Source organism: Pyrus communis, chromosome 1 (assembly GCF_963583255.1).
Source record: "Pyrus communis chromosome 1, drPyrComm1.1, whole genome shotgun sequence".
NCBI classification, from domain to species: domain Eukaryota; kingdom Viridiplantae; phylum Streptophyta; class Magnoliopsida; order Rosales; family Rosaceae; genus Pyrus; species Pyrus communis.
This window is the reverse complement of record NC_084803.1, coordinates 13,851,954-13,875,250: the sequence shown is the minus strand read 5'-3', so window position 1 is coordinate 13,875,250 and position 23,297 is coordinate 13,851,954. Positions and strand designations below refer to the sequence as shown.

Below are 23,297 nucleotides of genomic sequence, written 5' to 3'. Positions count from 1 at the left end.
GGACTATGAATTCGAACATCACCGACGTTGGGTTTTCTGGGTTCGCTCAGGGTCAGGTGAAGTTCGCCAGAGTTTGTTTGTAATTTGAGAACTATGTGTTTCTAGGTACACTCAAGCTCGCGATGGCTAGATCTGGAAGTGCTGAAGTTCGGACTCCGATCTTCTCCGGTGAGAACTACAAGTTCTGGAGAATAAAAATGGTCACCATTTTCAAGTCACATGGGGTATGGAATCTGGTGGAGAAAGGGATTACGACTCTTGATTCGAAGAAGAAGACGAAGAAAGAGGAAGACATAGACACTGATGGTGAAGATGATGAGAAAAAGGTTGCAACCTTCATGAAAAATGACAAACCTTCTCTCGAATCGCAAACACAGACTTAGCAAAAGCAGTGTGGGATCTATTATATGGAGAATATCATGGTGGGGATCAGGTAAGGTCTGTGAAACTTCAAAATCTTAGACGAGAATTTGATTACACTATAATGCATGATGATGAATCTTTGTCTGGGTATCTTACTCGTTTAAATGATCTGATTAATCAAATGAAGACATTTGGAGAAACTCTCTCAAATGAAAGATTAGTTCAAAAGGTGTTAATTAGTCTCACTAAGGTGTATGATCTTATATGCTTAGTGATAGAAAAATACAAAAAGTCTGGAATATGTTGACTTGCAAGAAGTGATAGCTATATTGAAGAGTCAAGAGTAAAGGTTTGATTTGCATTCCTCTGATGCAACTGAAAGAACATTTGCTTCTCTCACTGTTAAATCAAAATGACAGAGTCAAGGTTATGCTCAGCCTAGTACATTTAAGCCACAGAGAAATTAGAATCAAAAGGGTAAGAAGTGGGACTCAAAACCTAAGTTTCAGCAAAAGTCATTTACTAATGCTGCACATAATGGTACTCATTCTCATATCATAGGTCAAGAAGTTGTAAAACCTTAGTGCAAAGTGTGCTCCAAGTTCCATTATAGTGAATGTAAGTATAAAGGAAAATGTAAGTGCCACAACTGCGATAGGTTTGGGCATTGGGCCAGGGAATGTACTGTGGGAGAAGCTGTTCAGAAAGCAAACTGTGCAAATCAAATGGAGTTGTCAGAAAGCAAACTGTGTTATTGCTAAAACAAAAGTTAATAGGGAATGGTATATAGACAGTGGCTGCAGCAATCATATGACAGGGAATGTCAATCTCCTTATTGATGTGAAGACTAATGTTTCAGGGAAAGTTCAAATGCCAACAAGTGTACTAGTGGATGTGGCAAGAATGGGATCACTAGCAATTGAAACTAACAGAGAAGAAAATACATCAAAGAAGTCATGTGCTTACCTAGTGTAAAGGAGAATTTGCTCAGTGTTGGGCAAATGGATGAACATGGGTATTATCTTGTGTTTAGTGAAAGAATGTGCAACGCTTTTTATGGCTCCTCTCTCGATTGTCAAATTATTAGTGTGAAAATGAAAGGAAACAGATGTTATCCCTTATCTCTAATGCTTGAGAAACAGCTTGTATTGAAGACTAGTTTTGCCCACTGTACATGGACCTGGCACAAAAGATTAGGCCATTTGAATATTGGTGGAATCAAACAGTTGAAGGATAAAGACATGGTCCATAGTCTACCATATCTAGAAGAGTATGATGTAGTTTGTGAGGGCTGCCAATATGGTAAACAACAGGGAAAATTTTCTAAGTGGCCAAGCACAAAGGGCTAGCGCTCCGCTCCACTCGAATTGGTTCATGTTGACTTGTGTGGGCCAATGAGAAATGAATCTATAAGAGGAAATAAGTATTTTATATTGCTTGTAGATGATGCAACTAGAATGGTATGGGTATACTTCCTTCGATATAAATCTGATGCTTTCACTTGTTTCAAGAAATTCAAGGCAATGACTGAGCTACAAAGTGGATTGAAGATGAAATGTTTGAGGAGTGATAGAGGAGGGAAGTTCTTATCTACTGAATTCAACCAATTCTGTGATACATAAGGCATTCAAAGACAACTTTCTCTTACATACACTCCACATGAAAATGGAATGGTAGAGAGGAAAAATAAAACAGTGGTTGAAATGGCTAAGTCTATGCTACATGATAAAGGGATGCCTTACTATTTGTGGGTAGAAGATGTGCACATTGCAATTTATATATTGAATCGATGCCCTACCAGGTCTCTTGACAACATAACTCATTTTGAAGCCTATAATGGAAAGAAACCAGGTATTGCCCATTTGAAGGTCTTTGGCTCAATTTGTTATGTTCACACACCATCTGAGCTAAGATATAAATTAGAGGCTAAGAGTATCAAGGGAATCTTTGTTGGATATCCAAAGTGTGAGAAAGGATACAAAGTCTTTGATCCAATCTTTAAGAAATTGATTCTGTCAAGAGATGTTGTGTTTGATGAAAACTCAACTTGGGATTGGCAAGGAAGCACATAGAAGTATGTGTCATTGCCCAACTGTGAATGGAAGTTTGTTGAGGCACCAGGAAGTGAGATTACAGAAGATGAAACTCAAGCCTCAAATTGCTTGTCACCTAACATATTGAGAGAAGCTCTTTGTGATGTTGATTATGCACAAATTACCCCACAGGCACATTCAAGTGAGTCTTCTAGCAGCCATGTGCAGGCATGAGAGATACTCAAGCTATTGACCATACTCCATTAAAATGGAGGAAAATGGATGATGCACTTGCTCAGTGCAACTTGTGCATTATGGAACCAAAAAAGTATAAGATGCTGCTAAGGATGAGTCTTGGATGAAAACCATGAAGGATGAACTCTCCATGATTGAGAAAAATGCAACCTAGGAATTGGTAGACATACCAACTAACAAGCCTATAACAGGTGTAAAATGGGTGTTCAAGACCAAACTCAACCTTGATGAAACTGTGCAAAAGAACAAGCCAAGGCTTGTTGCAAAGGAATATGTTTAAAAACCAACTAACAAGCCTATAATGGGTGTAAAGTTTGTGTTCAAGACCAAACTCAACCTTGATGGAACTGTGCAAAAAAACAAGGCAAGGCTTGTTGCAAAGGAATATGCTTAGAAACCAGGATTAGACCATAATGAGCCCTTTACCCCAGTTGCTAGACTGGATACAATCAGAACTCTTATTGGCTACACAAAAGAGTTGGAAACTCTATCAACTTGATGTCAAATCTGCCTTTCTAAATGGTGTTTTAGAATAGGAGGTTTATGTAAAGCAACCTGATGGTTTTGTGATCAAATGGAAGAAAGACAAAGTGTATAAACTGCACAAAGCTTTCTATGGTCTCAAACGGGCACCTAGAGCCTGGTATGGAGAAATTGACACCTATGTTGCACAATGTGGATTTGTGAAAAGCCAAAGTGAAGCTACTCTCTACACCAAAGCAAGGAAATTCTAATTGTTTCAATCTATGTAGATGACATAGTGTATACTGGGAATAGCAATGAGTTATTGAAGGAATTCAAGGAGGGCATGATGATCAAGTATGAAATGACTAATTTGGGACTTCTTCATCATTTCCTTGGCATGGGAGTCATTCAAACTCACTCAAGCATATTTATTCACCAAAATAAGTATGCAGCCTCTTTGTTGAATAAGTTTGGTTTGAATGAGTGTAAATCTGTGTTCACACCTCTTGTTTCATCAGATAAGCTATGCAAGGATGATGGTAGTGGTCCAACAAGTGAAGAACAAGATAGAAGGATTGTGGGAAGCTTGTTATACCTCACTACCACTCGACCAGATATAATGTACGTTGCAAGTCTCCTAGCTAGGTTTATGCACTGTCCTACAAACAAACATTTTGGAACAGGCAAAAAAGTGCTTAAATACATCAAAGGCACTTTGGATTATGGTTTGGAGTATGTGAAGGGGAAGAATGTAATGTTAATTAGATTATGTGACAGTGATTGGGAATGATCTGTTGATGACAGCAAAAGCACTTCTGGTTATGCCTTCTCTTTTGGCAGTGGAGTATTCTCATAGGAGTCTGTGGTGTAACTTTTTCCACTGCAGAAGCATAGTACATCGGTGCTTTTGAAGCAAGTGCACAAGCTATTTGGCTCCGATTCATACTTGAAGACTTTGGGGAGTTACAAAATGAAGTAACTTCAGTGCATTGTGACAACATAACTGCAATTGCAATCACTAAAAACCTAGTGTTTCACTAGAAAACCAAGCACATTGACAGAAGATATCATTTCATCAAGGATGCATTGCAAGAAGGGATAATTGACTTAGTGTACTGTCCAACAAAAGAGCAGGTGGCAGACATATTCACTAAGGCTTTAACCAAGGATCAGTTCAACTATCTCAAGGACATGTTTGGTGTGAAATCAACTCAAAACTTAAAGGGGAGTGTTGAATTAGAAGTTGTGAGTTGATATAATTAGAATAAGTTTTGTGGATTAAATGATGTATTCACTTGTGCAAAGAATGCCAAGTGTAAAACTCTAATTTGTAAAGGCCATGAGTGTCATGTGTTTTTTTACTCTTATTATTAGTTAGATGAGTGGCTATGATCTAAGCTAAAAGAGAGAGGGATCCAGCATTCTCTATAACGGTAATATCTATCCTTGCACGACTTGTGTGTGAGAGGGTGTGAAAGAGCAATCTAATGAGAATCCATATAGCTCATATGTGACTTGCAGAGAGAAGCAACCATTTCCATTTCTTCTATGTGTGTTATTTACTCTTCTTCGAATTCACTCAACTAAAAAGTATCAGATCTCAATTCAATCTAACAATAAGAAAATACATTGCAAATTAGAACAAAATCTATATTAGTAATTAGCAAGCCTACTTTTGATTATATTAACATAAAGCAGGTAAAACAACACAAGTTTGCCTAAAACCTTGAAATAAAAGAAAATTACAAATCATAAAAAGTTCATGCCTAGAGATATATTTTCTATGCTTAACTTGTCATTAGACAAGGATCCATATAAATAGATACTACAACTTGTTTGGTTAAAAAGTTTGAGAATTCAATTAGCTACAATATCTAGGTTTTGATAATTTTTACCGAATGAGAATTCTGAATCAAGCCATTGCACAAAGTTCTCTCCTTTGGCTGCAGAAAAGGAAAGAAATTTAAGGGGACGAAATTTCCACCAATTTTCAGCAGAAGATACCCGAAATAAATATACAACCATAACCGATAATAAATACCCATAAGGGGAAATCAAATTCGTACAAGTACGTCATAAAATACCCAGAAGCAGAAATCATTGAAGAATAAGCAATTTCACAACATAAGACCAACCCATATTTCACATAATCAAAGCAATCCAGATTTCACATAATCAATGCAATCCAGATTTCACATAATCAAAACAACAAATGGAATTTGTAAATAATAAGTGAGAGAAAGACTGACGATTTCTTGGCCTGCTCGAGCAAGCGAGCATGGTCGATGTAGTTAGTCGGGCAATCAGGATGAGATCGATCTGGACGATCAAGACGAGCATGGCGAGTAGGGCGAGCAGGACGAACGAGACGAACACGAAAAGGCGAGCGAGCAGGAAGACGACGACGGTCTTAGCTAGTCCACTCATATTTGGGGGTCTCACTAAGACCACCTAACGACGGAGTTAGTGAAAACAAGTCCCACTTAATACCATTAAACTTAGTCCTGGTAGCCAACAAACAGAGGATTACACTAAAAACTAATCCAGTCCAGTCCAATCGAGGTTAGGGAAGCCAAACAAACGTGCCCTAAATTGACAAAATAGGCCCCCAATCATGGCTAAAAGGAACTGGACTGAAGAAATTAGGCTAAGTTTGGCATCAGGCAAAGGAATCGTCATTGGCACTCCAAAAATCTTATTTGACTCCAAATTTTTTTATAATTAGAAAGAAAAAATATACTTGGAAAGAGTGTAGAATAAGATTTTTTGGAGTTACTAATAACAGTTCCACTCCAAAAAGTAATAAAATATGAAGGTGAGTAAAATATGAATAAATGCTAGGCACACTAAATTTTTGCACTAAATTTGTGCAACAAATAATGTGGCGTCAATCAAATTTTTACTTTAATTCAAGTTGAAATTTGATTAAGAATTATAATAAAAATATATGTGATTAAGAATGTGCCCCATCATTTGATACATATATTTGGTGCATGAATTTGGTGTATGTGGTACCACCATAAAATATAGTCATGCAAGGTTGGAGATGGAAAAATCTAGCCCTAAAGTAATCTTTAAAATATTAATTTTTAGAGAGCTAAAATATAGTCGAGAGCTACGTTTAGCCCTACATGACTGGAGATGGCCTTACATGTAAAGAGTCATTTCTCCTTACATGACTATGTGATATCATTTAACCATATAAATTTCATAATTCTAACTATTTTTAAGTAAAAAAAAAAACTTTTTAGAGACGAATTTTAAATGATGATGAAGAGAAGAAGGGCTAGCTAAACAATGTTGTTATGAATGTTGGAGTATTAATCGTACTACTAGTTAGGGTTTTTTGGGTCTATCAATTTCTATAGTTTTATGTAGCTATGAATGCAATAAGAGCCTACTGATCACAACGAGAATCACACTGGAAATTACAAAGGGTACGTCAAGCAATATCTATCCTTCAATGGACCACGTACGATCCTCCTCTTCTCCTACCTGCGTACGTTTTGTCTCCTCCTCTGCTCTTCTTTGCAGATAACAGTAATAGTATTAATTCCAAGAAGAAAGAGGATCCAATGCCTATATGTATTTGCAAGCTTTAGTTGGTACTCGAACCTTCAATAATCATGAGAGATTCACATGTATATTCATCAACTTTATATTGTAAGCATTTTTATAGCAACATATTTTACCTATTTACCTGTTAATTCGAACACGTCATAAACTGGCAATAGTTGTTTGGAAGGTTTCACTTTTACTTTACTTATTGTTTGACAAGATTTTATGTAGTTCATGCCGTAATTCTTTCATCATGACTACAATTCTTTCAACATTTAGCACGAGGTTCCGTAATTGAAACTCGTTGTTCTAGACAATTTGATTTGTGGATCTCGATCGATTCATTAAAAAAGGAAAAATAAGTAACATCAGTTAAACATCCAAATCGCATGGAAGTTTTTTATAATATGACATTCATATCGTTGGGTATAACTATTTGACTTATGTTATAACCCACATTTTAATTTGTTAAATTTGAAAATCAGAGGTAAACTTTGTTAAACAAAGAACTACAGTAAATTGCCAATAAGGCTGCATAGATAGAAAAAGAATATATCTTAACTAACTTATTCTCAACTGAATAACAAACATACTATTTATAATAAACTGACCCTAATCTCTAAACGAAAACCAAATTTAAACGGTCTGGCCCAAACCCTAAACATATAAGAAAACCCAAACAATAAAAATAAGGAAATTTTTTAAAATGTCATATGAACTTATACACATTTTTTAATTTGTTATAAGAACTAACATTTTAAGTGTCATATCAATTTTCTGAAATCATTAATTTATCATATCACCTTAACTCCATTAACTTTTCCATCTAGAATAAGTCACATGTATGGCATATGACTTGTATTCAGGGTTATTTCAGATTTTTTACCTTATTTTCACCAGTTATTATTTTCATTTTATAAAAAAATATCTTTACACTAGGAGGTGGAGGAATAAATTGCCTTCAGACATTTGACCTACTTTTCATAAGTTCTTTACATCTCTTTGGGATGAACCCAAAAATTTTGGCTAGTAAAAAAATAGGCCGTGTTCATTTCAAAAACTTATGATGAACTACTACAAAAGTTCATTAGGCTCACTGACATGAAGTTTAACTAATTGCAAGTTTTGAGATTTCAACGCAGTTCATTATGTCCTTAAAAAAAGGGAGTCGAAATGTTTGTGGGGAGTTAAAAGGTCTGAAATGAGAGAAATTTTTCCATATACCTGAAATATATGCTGAACTGGAGTTCCACAAATAAAAATTTAACATGTGCATATTTTATTCTTTTTAATTAAAAATGCCAATTATTTTAAAAATTCACACTACAATAATCAGAAGCTCACGAGCATCAATCTGAGATGCCGATTAACCATCTAGTGCACCAACCTTCATCACCTGCCGGCAATTTAACTGGTGTCATCCATCCCTGCTCTCTGTACTTTCTCTTTCTTTTCTTTCCTCTCTCTCTCCCACTCTTGCTTCTACTACATGGAACCCAAGGATTGTCTCAGAGACTCATGAAATGCTCGAGAATTCAACGCGGCATATTCATTCGTTGCCACAACGCGGCCTATTCATTCGTTGCCACATGGCCTCCACCATAACTAAAAACTAAGTATTTAATGTCTTGAAAAACTGATTATTTTGTTTTCTCATATACACCTCAAGTCCTAGAAGATTAGTGATGGTGGAATCTACGTGGCATCGAATGAATGGGGAAGTCCTAAAAAATTAGTGATGGTGGAATTCACATGGCATCGAATGAATGGGAAAGGGAAGAGGTGAAGGTAGTTAACATCCCTCTTATATATATAGATAACACAAACAAAATCATGTCTGATTAAAATCGATAGTTAAGGAATATTTCTATGTGGTCCAATATTTCAATAGATAAGATATTGAGTTTTCATTTATGCGTTTGGATTCTAAACTTCTCATCTCCTAAATTATTATAACAATTTTAAATCCTCCTCAGTCCCTCCCCTTAATAATATTAATTTTTGAAAAAAAAAAATCTTAAAGGAATATCGAATAAACGTTTCATAGAAAACAGAATGTCTGATTAAACTCGATCGAGAAGACATGGCGTGAGTGCAGTGTCATGATTGGTAAAATACAAGGCACGATGAGAATCTTGGGAATTTGTCAAGTAATGCATGCATGATTAGTTTTGCCATGATTTTTGTTTCTTATGTTTTGAGAAATATTTTTGTGTAGCAAATTCAAATTTCGATTTTACTTGGAAGTTAAAATAATGGATGAATTTGTGTCTAGAGACCCTAGCCTATTAGAGTTACAAGGGTCTATTGTCACATCCCGGTCCGGGTGGGACCACTTCCCGAGCCCGTTCCACCACCGTAGCACGATATTGTCCGCTTTGGGCTTACCATTCCCTCACGGATTTGTTTTTGGGAACTCACGAGCAACTTCCCAGTGGGTCACCCATCATGGGATTGCTCTAGCCCCCTTCTCGCTTAACTTCGGAGTTCCTACGGAACCCGAAGCCAGTGAACTCCCAAAAGGCCTCGTGCTAGGTAGGGATGGGAATATACATTTAAGGATCACTCCCCTGGGCGATGTGGGATGTCACAATCCACACCCCTTAGGGGCCCGACGTCCTCGTCGGCACATTTCCGGCCAGGGATAGGCTCTGATACCAAATTGTCACATCCCAGACTCCAACCTCTCGGATATTGTCCGCTTTGGCATTCTGGACCTGGACTATGTCGCAGCCACCCAGCTACCGCACGGTTTTGTTCTTGTGGACCGTAGTCCACAAAAGGCCTCTATGAAGTTAAAGCTCTGGGCATGGATATATAAGGCCCAAAGACCACGCCCTCACGGGCGATGTGGGATACTACAATCCACCCCCCTTAGGGAGCCCGACGTCCTCGTCGGCACACCATGGCCGTGAGTCTGGCTCTGATACCAAATTGTCACATCCCAGACTCCAACCTCTCGGATATTGTCCGCTTTGGCATTCTGGGCCTGGACTATGTCGCAGCCACCCAGCTACCGTACGGTTTTGTTTTTGGGAACTCACGAGCAACTTCCCAGTGGGTCACCCATCATGGGATTGCTCTAGCCCCCTTCTCGCTTAACTTCGGAGTTCCTACGGAACCCGAAGCCAGTGAGCTCCCAAAAGGCCTCGTGCTGGGTAGGGATGGGAATATACATTTAAGGATCACTCCCCTGAGCGATGTGGGATGTCACATCTATACAAAACGAAAAGGAGAATCTTCAAGGACGGCTAGAATAATCACAAAAGCACCGCTTTCCCCTTGTTAAGCAAAATGTTCAACTACATAGCAGGATCCAAGTAGGAATGTCACGTGGCAGGAAAAAAGAGCTCAGGAATTTACCCGCAAATTTTTAAATGTTTGTAGATCAAAGTGAAGAGATGTCGAGGAGCTGAAAATCTACTATTAATAGCATCGATGAGTATCTTTGAGAAGGCCTTCAGCCGAAGCTATATGGAGACCATCAACTAGGCTTGTCCATTAACATTTGGTCACTGTTGTATAGAAACCCACCCAGTTCGAGCTTGTAAAATTTGCTATGAAATATCAACAAGGTCGGACTTGACTATAATCGTTATGATCATGCCTATCGGTTGCCAATTAAACAAACTCTAATACCAGTTAATATATGCAAAAAATAAAAATAAATAAGTACCAGTTAATAAGATTGTAATGGATAGAACTTGCAAAACCAAAGATGATATACTATAACATAACTCATTGGTAATTAAGTAATCGTGTAACTCGCTAATCCGGAATCAAGCACTTTTACTGGGCTCTTGGAAGATACGATTAGTAATTGTGTCGTGTTTATGTTGAAAAATAATGATATCATCAGTAATTGTGTCATGTTTCGGCTTGCCATATAAGTGTTGATGTTCATTTCATGTCAACCCGAACCCAACATATGCTATTTTCCTGTACGACGTGCAACCTTTCTCGTATCATGTCAAATAAATTTTTGTGACGCTTTTGGTGCCTAGGATTGAATTGAATTTCTCAACTAGGTTTGGATTGAATTAGATGACATAAAGTTCAATGTCTACGTTGAAGGTAGATGAAATGATTTTTTTCATTTTTAGAGGACTAAAAGGGGAATACACATGAAAGAAACTTATTCCTTCTAATTCTACTATTTTATTGGGATTAAAAGGAATAAGTTTCTTTAATAAGTAATATATCTTCTACCTTTAAATTATACATAATTTCACAATTATTTTTATCTTCAAAGAGCTAGTTATCCAATTCAATCTAATCTTACACTAAGTTCAAACAAAAAAAACAAGGATGGAATATGTTCAACTTTCACAGACGTCAGCCAATATCCATTTGTACTCAAACGACTCATCGCTCTATATCTTGACCACTATAGAAATTATACACTGATGAATTTTTAGTTCAAACACAAATGCGTCCCACTAAAATTCAACTACCAGTACTACTTATAGATTGAGCTTCCATATTCCTACCATTATACCTTCGAAGGATGATATAAATTTGGCTGTGAGTTTAAGGTTTCGAAATTATTTTTAATTATATTTGACAGAAAACTTCAAAATGCTTATGAATCGTGGAAGCAATTTGGAGGAGGACTCGACAAGTGCTTCTTTCGAAAGCACCACTTCCAAGTTCTTTCCGAAAGCAGCATATGAATCAAAACGCCAAAAATCCAAAACCTTGCATTTTCGCAACCTTATGAAAATCAAAACATCCCTTTGCATTAAACTTAATCTTATTGAGTGATTAATCAACTTAAACAAAACAGAGCTTATTGAGTGATTAATCGAAGCACAGAGAACGGAGCACAAAAATCTTCAGAGACTTGCAGATTGAGGCGACCCAACAACATAATCAAGCACGATCACGCTTTCCAAATGCTCCCTGACCTTGTCCTTCTCCGCCTTCGCCAGCTCCTGCTTCGAATCCAAACCTTCAAGCTCCTTCACGCCCGGAAGCACCGCCAGCGACGCAATCGAATAACCTTTTGCCCTCGCCGGCGAGAAGTTTTCCCCAACGCTAATCTGATTAATCTCCCCAAAACTCTCCTTAATCCCTTTAATCACCCCCAAAATCTCTGATTTCGACTCCTCCCCCAAACCCTCCTTCAATTTCAAAAACGTCAGGCGGATTGCAGATCCCGGCGGCGGAACCGCAGGGCCCTGGAGGTCGTCGGCAACCCAGTCGACGGCCATGATGTCATCGCAGACGGGGAGGACCGATTCTTTCACCACGCTCATGTGCCCCGGGTGCACAGTATAGGCGCTGAGATCGTCTTTGGAGTTGTAGCGGCTGTGGAGGAGGTGGGTGAAGGCGAAGGGCGAGGATCGCGTGCGGAGGATCGGGGAGGCGGTGAGGTGGAGTGTGAGGTTGAGAGAGGTGAGGCCGTTGAGATTGTTGACCATCGCGCTTACCTTGGCTGGGTCGGTGTCGTCCTTGACTTTGAAGAGGACGATGTGCTCGATGACTGTTTGGGTGGCGGACGAGGCGGCGGAGGACATGGTGATTTTGCGTGTGAGGCGGGAGGGTGAGGGTTTGGAGTAACGGAGGATGTGTTTGGAAGGTGAGAAAGTGCGAGAAAATGAATGGGTGAAAAATGTACCGGGAGCACGCAGGGTGAGATTCATATTGTCGCCGAGAAAATCAAACTAGTGAGTGGGACGTGTGGGTTTGTGGTTGGTTTTCTGTTGTTGTATACAGCGTATAACAGTGACAGTTGGCTTGCTACTGAAAAGCCCAGGATCCTTAATTGGGCCTATATTTGCTCTGATTAGGCCCATTTATATTCTTTTTAATTTTTCTTCTTTAGTTAATTAGGATGAGTGGGTTTGTGTGTTTTTATGATTTCCTAATTGATGTGTTATTAAAATAACTGAAAACGCTTTTAGAAAAGATATTTTTGGATTTCAAAAGGACTTTAAGTGCTTTCTACAAGAACCACCATATGTACTGCTTTCAGGAAGCACTTAACTTGTTTTTTCAGAATTTACTTGCATCTTTACTAATGATTGGTTCTAAAATCATTTTCACCAAAAGCGCTTTCAGTCATTTCAAAAGCACATTTAAACGAACTCGTTGTATATCAATTACAGTTTGGAATGAGCACGTATGAACTCGATTTCAAGAACTGAAGTAACGGCTCGAACATCTTTGTTCCAATCGCCTGATATAAGTTGGCCAACCATTTCAATTAAGAAACATTGGGAACATGACAAAGTCAAGCATCGAACTTTGATTCTATAACCTATCTATAAACAAAGTTCCTACAAGGCTACACCGGGGCTTTGATTCTGGTGAACTTTTTTATGTTTATGAGGTTGCGGAATTGGCGTGAAAATAATGCAGGAAGAGGTTTCAGATATATTAGCAATCAGATGCCGTTTCACAACAGATGCAACTGTTTTTCAATCCTTAAAGTTACAAGTAAAAACCCAAGTCATTAGAGCCTCAAAGCCCTAGTTTATGGGATTTGCATCTCTATTATTTGAAGAATTCTTAAGATCAAATCTATGGACAACAGCTTGTTTAGAGCTCTTATTTGAAAAACATTTCTACTCGTAAGTGCAGTACATCATGACTTATTTATAAAGCAAAAGCTGTGGAAATTGAAAATTATTGGTTTATTACATTCTGGTATGTGTTTTCTTCTTGAAACACTTGGGAAATGTTTAAGATATAGATATAGAACTCCATTAATGTTGTATGATCTATGTGGAGGCTACTTCTTGTTGTTGCAGCTGCTTCACCTTTGCGATGTATTCAGCCATTGCTTCTTCCTTGTTCTTCCCTGATTAGTAACACATACATCAGGGTCAGTTTAGCAAAAGTACTCCCTTATGTTTCAGTTAAACTATTTAGAATCACAAAATCGACATATTAATTACACCCACTTATATCAGAGAACGTCAGCAAGCTCATCAGTTTGGTATAAATTAAATCACTCTTTATACTTTCAAATTTAAATGCATGCTTACATATATAATTAGGGTTTTTGTAATGTAATAATTTCTAGGTATTATTACCTTCAACAGCTTTCCAGGCATCCCATTTGGCCCTCTCTGTTGGGCTGAAAAACCCAGGTCGATCTGCATAATATATATATATATACACACACACACACACGTATATATAATTAACAAGAATATTTGTTGCATGCATGCACATCGTTAAAGATACATATAAATTTATAGAATAGTGGTGGCGGAGTGAAATTAAATTTGTTGATTAGAGAAATTAAGTACATAATTATTGAAAGTACTCACTAGTATTAACCGACCCAACTGTTGCCTGCTTGTAAAGGCCATACAGGATCAGTTTATCTGCATCGGTTGTTCTTGGGGGTAAAGACTTGGCCTTCTCTGCATATTCTTTGAATTCCTCCTCCAGCTTCAATTATTCACATACGGATTAATTAACATTGATGAACATTTGAAATATATATAGAAATGATAATTCTTCAAATAAAAGAGGTGATTAAATATTTAAGCAGGTATTAAAAATATTCTTATGAGAGAGATAATTACTTGCAGAGCCATTGTAGTATACAAAGCAAGATTGTTAGCAGCAATTAGGATGAACCGTGAAATGGGTGTTATGAGTTTTGGGGTCTTCTTCTATTTGGCGGTGGAGTGCATGGACGAGAGTCACAAAGAATTTCTGTACGTATATGAACTTCTTAGATGATTACAAGGGATAATGACATTGTGACATGGGGTCCACTAGCACCACTACCACAAATAATATTGCGCCATATGCATGTGAATTTGCAAGATATTTGCAATATTAGGAGTTGGAGCTGATCTTCGTATATTATTTTTAGCTTTTTATATGTTTTTTTTATTTATATTGTCAAACGAAATATAGGGAACATAATCAAATAAGGATCAATTTGAGGAAAAAAAAAAAGTGTTTGTTTATGATTTCTTTTAAAATTATTAATTGAGCTCGACATGTAATTAAATAGAAAATTTTAACGAAAAACCACATTTTTACACTAAAAAGTCAATCCTGATATTATTCACTTTACCCTTTATTTTGTCCTTATCGTTAAAACTCAAAGTTTTCTAACCATTTTCATTAGTTTTTCTAATTAAATAATTTGTTATGAAAAAGTTGATATTCTCATACAATGTGGATATATATAACATGAAAGGGAAATTTTATTTAAACTCATGTAACCTCTTTCTACACCCAACTTAAATTTTTAATTTTAATTGTCTATTTGACCCTATTGCATAATTATTATTAAGTACAAAATAAAATTAATAATAAAACTCAAATTTCTCAATAAATCCAGACACTACAATTAAACCCTATCATCACCCTTTGTTTATCCTACGTCCATTCCGGCTAAAACCCTAATAGTTCTAATAGAGAAAAACAAGCTTTTTTATTGATGGATAGTGATTTTGAAGTTTTGAATCCTCCAACTACTGTATGACTCGATTTATGAATATTTAGTTTGTTTGCTTCTTCTTTGGATTAAATTTAGTACTTATTATATTATATTGTATTTAATTTTTTTATGCCGTCTGTCTGCCCCCAAAACACTAGTGCCAGGACTTTTGATTAGTAGTGCAAAGACATGTAACTTAATTCTTGGTGCAAATAACGATTGCCCAACCTCATAAACCTTCACCACTCACAAGCGGGTGGCATGTTTCCATCCAAATCCAAAGCATCAAGGTCAAATGTTTCTAGCAAAGTGATGGACTAAACTGGAGCTTGCATTGCATTCTCTGGAAAATTCAAATTTATGGAAGGATCTCTTCGATCCCAAGTCTATGGATGGGTTTGGTAGTAGGAAAAAAAAAAGGGCTATGGAAATGCTAGTCATATGCAATTATACAGGGGCAAAGGACACCTGTGACAACCCGTTCCAAATTTTACCTTTTTATTTTATTTTAAAAGCGTGAATTTACGAAAATGCCCTAGAGGCAAAGATTTTGACTTCCATTGACCATCGTCTAGAGAGACGTATAACTTATTCTTTTAACATATCCTCGTAGTACTCGTTGGTGTGAACACATAAGGCGAAAGCCGTTTGCGAGTCCGGATTATAACGGTATAGTTATGAACGTTTGAAAATGATTATTTAAAGTTTAGTTATAAATTATTTGAATTCCCACATTGTGGGAAGGTGGCCAATCAGATTTTAGGCACAAATAAGAAGGATCAATCAAGTATAAGGTCAAGGAACCAATTGGAATTAGAGGGAGAGGGTGAGAGCCAATCAGAAGAAAAAAAAAAAAAAAGGGAAAGCTTCCCGTGCACCCATGCCGAACCCTGCGTGACCACCCATTTTCCAAGGCCAATTCCGACCAACTCCAGTGGAGTTTTTCGACGCCACCACCTCCAACTTGAAGCTCTCATTCCCCTCTACAAAACTCACCCAAGAACTACCTTGATTAACCATGGTATGTGGCGGTTGGAGGCCACGAAAGTCGACGAAAATCAACAGTACTCCAGCCACTCTTTTCAAATTTCCTGCGAATCGGCAAAGCAATGGGTGATGACACCACTTGGGCTTTGTAGCCCATCATCCCAGGAGAAAATCCCAACCAACCTTGACCCCGTTGGACTACCGTAGACGACGAATCGACGTCGGGAAGCTTTAGGCACCCACCGGCTTTGTGGGCAAAATTAACTTTCTTCCATCCACTTTTGGACTTCGTGGCAGGTATGAAAGTTTCTACACTCATTGAGATCTTCATTTCTGTGAAGTTTGAGAATTTTTTGAAATAGTTTGATTTTCCGACGAGTCGGGGCAGCCGACCGCCACCCACGGCGGCGCATGGCCAGTGGGCCGCCAATGATATTTTTAGGCTATGTCGAATGTCTTGAATTCAGTTTTGATATTTGAATGACGTAGGTTGATCATTGGAACCTAAATTCTCTACAATACGTTATTAGGTATTTATGTGAATTGACAATCTAATCGTTGGGTCATCACCAATATTTGTTACATTGTAGTACGTAATATTTGAAGAATTTAGGAACTTACGGATTGGGAATCCGACGTACAGATCTTCCCGAATTGGATTTGTAAATTAATAAAATAAAACGTTAACCACTAATCAGTTTTAGAAATTGGCAGAGATTCGATCGTTGGATCGAAATGAAATTTTAGTATGTTATTCTAGAAATATAATGTGGATCTTTGGAATTTGCGGATTGGAAATTTGATATGCGGATCTTCCAGATCGAGTTATACAAGTTTGTGGACCCTACCGTCAATCTTTGATTGACGGTTGACTTGTGGTCAAAGAGTCTCAAACTATTTTAGAATATCCTTGAGGGTGTGCCTTATGCGAATTATGTATTCTATTGATAAGAGTTCTGAGATGTGATTCGATAATTGTTATAGGCGCCAATTGTTCGAGACGCTTCGATGTGCGTGCTAGTGAATCATAGCGTGGACTCCAGGTGAGTGGGTCATTTCCTTTTTATCATATGTTTATAATTGATAGTTCCACAAACGCTTGTAAATTGATTTATGCATGTACTTATAAATAATTAATGTGAACTACGAATGGCTTGATCCTTGTTTAGGGTACGTAGGCAGTCTAACGAGATGTTGGATGCAGCCATATAATAATTGAGACTAAATAATTGGGACAATAGCCTTGTTGGGGATTTGAGTAATGTGAGGGAGATTGGTGAAAAATGTGAGATTTAACCTTATGTTTTGGTGGTGAAATGTTGGTTATAAATCAATGTGTGAAGAATCATAACATTGAAGTGAAAAATAGTTAGTAATGATAGTTAATTAAACTAGTGTTTAGTTGGCCTTATCACCAATAATTATTTTTGAAGGTAAATAGTTCAGGAGTGGGGCGTTACAATAATTTGTGACATCCCACATCGCCCAGGGGAGTGATCCTTAAATGTATATTCTCATCCCTACCTAGCACGAGGCCTTTTGGGAGCTCACTGGCTTCGGGTTCCGTAGGAACTCCGAAGTTAAGCGAGAAGGGGGCTAGAGCAATCCCATGATGGGTGACCCACTGGGAAGTTGCTCGTGAGTTCCCAAAAACAAAACCGTGAGGGAATGGTAAGCCCAAAGCGGACAATATCGTGCTACGGTGGTGGAGTCGGGCCCGGGAAGTGGTCCGCCCCGGGCTGGGATGTGACAAATTGGTATCAGAGCCTAACCCTGGTCGTGGTGTGCCGACGAGGACGTCGGGCCCCTAAGGGGGGTGGATTGTGACATCCCACATCGCCCAGGGGAGTGATCCTTAAATGTATATTCCAATCCCTACCTAGCACGAGGCCTTTTGGGAGCTCACTGGCTTCGGGTTCCGTAGGAACTCCGAAGTTAAGCGAGAGGGGGGCTAGAGCAATCCCATGATGGGTGACCCACTGGGAAGTTGCTCGTGAGTTCCCAAAAACAAAACCGTGAGGGAATGCTAAGCCCAAAGCGGACAATATCGTGCTACGGTGGTGGAGCGGGCCCGGGAAGTGATCCGCCCCGGGCCGGGATGTGACAATTTGGTATCAGAGCCTAACCCTGGCCGCGAGTGTGCCGACGAGGACGTCGGGCCCCTAAAGGGGGTGGATTGTGACATCCCACATCGCCCAGGGGAGTGATCCTTAAATGTATATTCCCATCCCTACCTAGCACGAGGCCTTTTGGGAGCTCACTGGCTTCGGGTTCCGTAGGAACTCCGAAGTTTAGCGAGAGGGGGGCTAGAGCAATCCCATGATGGGTGACCCACTGGGAAGTTGCTCGTGAGTTCCCAAAAACAAAACCGTGAGGGAATGGTAAGCCCAAAGCGGACAATATCGCGCTACGGTGGTGGAGCGGGCCCAGGAAATGGTCCCACCCGGGCCGGGATGTGACAATATGTGCTAGCAATGATTGATGAGATATGTGATGAGATATAAATAAGTCGTACAAGTCACTATAGGTGACTCCGACTTATATGCTAGCAATGATTGATGAGATAAGTGATAAGATATGGATAAGTCGTACAGGTCACTATAGGTGATTCCGACTTACATGCTAGCATTGATTGATGAGATATTGATTTAGCCGTACAAGTCACGTAACGTGACTGCGGCTAACATGTCAATGAGATATATATGTTTATTGAGATCTATGGCATGATATTCATGTGGACTTTGTTATGCCGTGTATGGGATTAAGATAGATATGTATTCTATTTTCTGGGAAATTATACAGGTGTTACAGCGAGGGGCTACTGCTTTTGGTAATTGAAATTGGTTTGAAAAGTTTTGTTTCACTCACTCATATTTTCTATTTTTGTACCCCTCCAGGTTCTTACAGCAGAGTTCCATATCGACGAGGATTCGTGGCACTTTTCAGTACAGATGTCTTCTTATGATGGTATAATAATTATCTTACCTTACTGTACTATACTTATGCTCTGTATCACGTGTGAAATGGGTCCAGACCCGCTCACCGTGCACTCGTGTACTTAACCACTTTTAGATTTTAATTTATTCACATTTATTACATTATCACACTCACGGCTTTGTCACATTCCAGGTGTCGGCCAGCACAGCTCAATTCGGGGTCCTAGCGGACATTCCGGCTCGGGGTGTGTCACGCCTCTTTGAAGAAAAAAACATTCAATTAGAGATATTATTTTATAAAGGAAATGAGTGTAAAGATAAATTTGGGTAATAAATTTGGGTTTAAAGAGATATTAATTCTTTAATTAAAAAAATATAGATGAAAAGAGTAAGTTGGGTGTAAAAAGAGATTAGATGTGTTGAAATAAAATTTCCCAACATGAAATTAGGAGGGGGATATGCTCTCAATAATATAGAAATAAAAACAATAAATCTTTTACAAGAAAATTAGAAAAACATTGCTCCACTCGTAACAAAAAATTATTAAAAGTATAAATATGCATATATTAAACTGTAATTAATTTGTAACGGCAAAGTAATGCTAGAAGGATAAAATTATTCAATTTTTCTAGTATTTTTCTTAGCCGTAAAGTGAGTGCCCTATGTGTATGTATTATATAAATTACTGAAAATATGACCATAGCCCCTAAAGTTTAATTTTCTCCATATAAAACCCAATATAAGTTTTTTACTCTAATAAAACTCATTGACTAGATTCCACTTCAGCAAATTCATTAATTATATTAGACTTTACACATTTAAAAAAAAAATTGATGCCTAAAATACCCCTATTTGAATGTTTGATGTACACAATTAATTCTATACGGATTGTAAGGAAGATTTAATGATTTTACAATAATAATAAAATAATAAATTTGTTGCCTAATATATAATAACTATAAAACATGCCTAATATATGTAAATACATGCTTAGTTTAGTCAATCAAATTATGTAATATCCCACATCGCCCATGGGAGTGGATCATGTAAACCTTATATGTATATTTCCATCTCTACCTAGCACGAGGCCTTTTGGGAGCTCACTGGCTTCGGGTTCTATCGAAACTCTGAAGTTAAGCAAGTAACGCACGAAAGCAATCCCATGATGGGTGACCCATTGCAAAGTTCTCGTGTAAGTTCCCAGAAACAAAACCATGAGGGTGTGGTTGGGGCCCAAAACGGATAATATCGTGTTATGGCGGAGTCGAGCCTGGGATGTGATGGGGGTCCAGGCCGGGATGTGACAAATTATATTTTACAAATAAATGTAGGTAAATTGTTTCACACACACATATATATAACAAAAAACACATGTCTGATATCGTAAAAATTCATGCGAAATAATTTACCTACAAAAAAAATGTTATTTGATTCAATGCACCTACTATTCAAATTTTAAAATGTTAGATGCTTAAAAAAAGCAAAAAATAATCTACCCAATAAATGTAAAGTACATACAAAATAATTTACCTACATAATAAAGCAAACCCAATAAATGCAAAATAATGTAGCTATATAAAAAATAATATATTTTTTTCAATACTAGTTTACCTATTATTTGTACATATAATAATAAAATGTGCCCAATATATAATACATATAAAATAAAATACCTACATAATGAAAAATGTTATTTGATTCAAAATTAATTTACTTACAAAATAAAGCAATTTTATTTTATTCAAAATTAATTTACCTATTATTTGTACATATATCTTATAATAATAAAATGTGCCAAATATATGTAATAATACATGGAAAATATATTACCTACTAAATAAAAGAATGTTATTTGATTCAACATTAATTTACCTACAAAATATATGTTAGTTGCTCATCATAAATTTATTTATATATATATATATATATATATATTTTTTTTTTTTTTTTTTGAGTTTATGGTAGTACTATATATATTTGAATGTGTGTGTGTGTATGTATGCACATATATTATATATATATATATATATATATATATATATATATATATATATTAGGGGTAATAATATGTGTAATAACTATTTGTTCATTGTAATTAAGGTGAGTAATTACATTTATTGAGTTATTTTGAATATTGTGGTACAAGTTGTAAATATCTTGTAATAATAGGTCAATTATTTTTCTACTTGGCAGTCATTTTCAAATTTGGATTTTATTTGGAAGTTTATAACTAGGTGGGTTTTTGTCTAGAAAATAAAAGTTGCAAGAGTTTATATCTAAAGAACCTTATAAATTATAATGAGGCAAATCCTTTTCAAATCATAATACATACGTAGTTAATTTTGCAACTTATGTTTTTGTGTGAACACAGTAATGCGACATGAAGAACACGTGCATGGAAGTATATATCCTTTGATCAACTCTAGCTATTCGTTGATAATCAACTTTTTGTATTGGTGAGAAAGAATTAAATCCAAGAGTTCGACCATCATCCCATAGTCCTATACAGAAAGGGAATCATGTTCCATTAAATTGCACAAAACTGATTTAGTACTTGCCTGTTAATTGTACTAAAAATGTGCAGAAAAACAAGTTTTCCTTCTATTTTGTTTGTTGTACTCGAGAAGTGTTAATGAGACTTAATTAAAAGTGGAACTCTTTAAGAACTTTTTGCCACCTGCTCATATTTTTTGCATTATATTTTATAATGTTGAACGAAAATTGATGTTAAATTGTTAGGTGACAGATAATCTCAGTTTGAGAAAGTTTCCTAAGCATTTCTGTCACATCCCGGCCCGGAGGGACTACTTCCCAGGCCCGCTCCACCACCGTAGCACGATATTGTCCGCTTTGGGCCCCGACCACGCCCTCACGGTTTTGTTTCTGGAAACTCACACGAGAACTTCCTAATGGGTCACCCATCCTGGGAGTGCTCTCGCGCACTACTCGCTTAACTTCAGAGTTCCCATAGAACTCGAAGCCAGTGAGCTCCCAAAAGGCCTTATGCTAGGTAAGGATGAGAATATACATATAAGGATCACTCCCCTGAGCGATGTGGGATGTCATAATCCATCCCTCTTAGGGGCCTGACGTCCTCGTCGACACACCACGACCAGGGTTAGGCTCTGATACCAAATTATCACATCCCGGCCCGAGGGGACCACTTCCCGGGCCCGCTCCACCACCGTAGCACGATATTGTCCACTTTGGGCCCTGACCACGCCCTCATGATTTTATTTCTGGGAACTCACACGAGAACTTCCCAATGGGTCACCCATCCTGGGAGTGCTCTCGCGCGCTACTTGCTTAACTTCGGAGTTCCCATGGAACTCGAAGCCAGTGAGCTCCCAAAAGACCTCGTGCTAGGTAGGGATGGGAATATACATATAAGAATCACTCCCCTGGGCGATGTGGGATGTCACAATTTCTTTGTATACAATTACTTACTGAAGTTTAATTGAAGATCACGAAACCATATCAATGTTAATGTAAACGTATTAGAGGCACAAGAAAGTCCAACAATTCCCAGGAAATCAATATCACAACATATGAATAGTGAGCGTCAAAACTATGCATGGGATCAAGCAACATTTACTTCATCTGTAACGAGGAGGATTCTCTACCCTCCTAATCTCTATACCCTTCCATGCCCTCCTATTTGAACGATAATAGTTAAGCCACGTCAACATCTTATATTGATTTTTTTATAGAGATAATAAGACAAAAAGCAATGTGTGAGAATAGTGGATGGAAGAGGATGGGAATAGGAAGGTAGAGAATCATCCTCCAATTTATATCCAGTGACTTTGCCTTGGTCCAAAGCCATAATTAATTGTTTGAAACTAAGACAAATTACAAATGGGAGGAGGATTATCTACCCTCTTATTCCCATCATCTTTCATCCCCTCCTCTCACACGATGCTTTTTGTCTTATTATTTTTATAAAAAAATCAATATAAGATGTTGACGTGGCTTAACCGTGACCGTTCAAATAGGAGGATATGAAATGGTAGAGAGATTAGGAGGGTAGAAAACCTTCCTCTATATAAATTTGGTGATGATTATTATTTTTTTATTATAAGCGAAATCACTATTTTATAAGCTACACCAAAGAAAATAGGCAGTCGAATTCGGAGTACAAAAGGTTGAAGAGAGAGACCTTTTTTTCTCACAGAGATAATCCACTACTACTTACAGTTAATTGCCATTTAAATCATCACGAGTCACCGCCACTACACACACACATTATATAATTGACAACAATTAATACTGGTGCATATATACTAG

At 37.5% G+C, this 23,297-nt stretch overlaps 2 protein-coding genes across 2 annotated transcripts; both read right to left on the bottom strand.

Annotated features, from left to right (window-relative positions):
* Positions 1–11,388: 11,388 nt before the first annotated feature.
* Positions 11,389–12,345, bottom strand: LOC137738992 (stress-response A/B barrel domain-containing protein UP3). Its single transcript, XM_068478466.1, has one exon. The coding sequence runs from the start codon at positions 12,317–12,319 to the stop codon at positions 11,510–11,512; it is 810 nt and encodes a 269-aa protein (XP_068334567.1). The 5' UTR covers positions 12,320–12,345; the 3' UTR covers positions 11,389–11,509.
* A 951-nt stretch (positions 12,346–13,296) lies between these two features.
* Positions 13,297–14,314, bottom strand: LOC137728996 (acyl-CoA-binding protein-like). Its single transcript, XM_068467816.1, has 4 exons — positions 14,216–14,314; positions 13,955–14,078; positions 13,715–13,777; positions 13,297–13,479 (listed from the first exon to the last, which is right to left on the bottom strand). The coding sequence occupies exons 1-4, from the start codon at positions 14,225–14,227 to the stop codon at positions 13,400–13,402; spliced, it is 279 nt and encodes a 92-aa protein (XP_068323917.1). The 5' UTR covers positions 14,228–14,314; the 3' UTR covers positions 13,297–13,399.
* Positions 14,315–23,297: the final 8,983 nt, after the last annotated feature.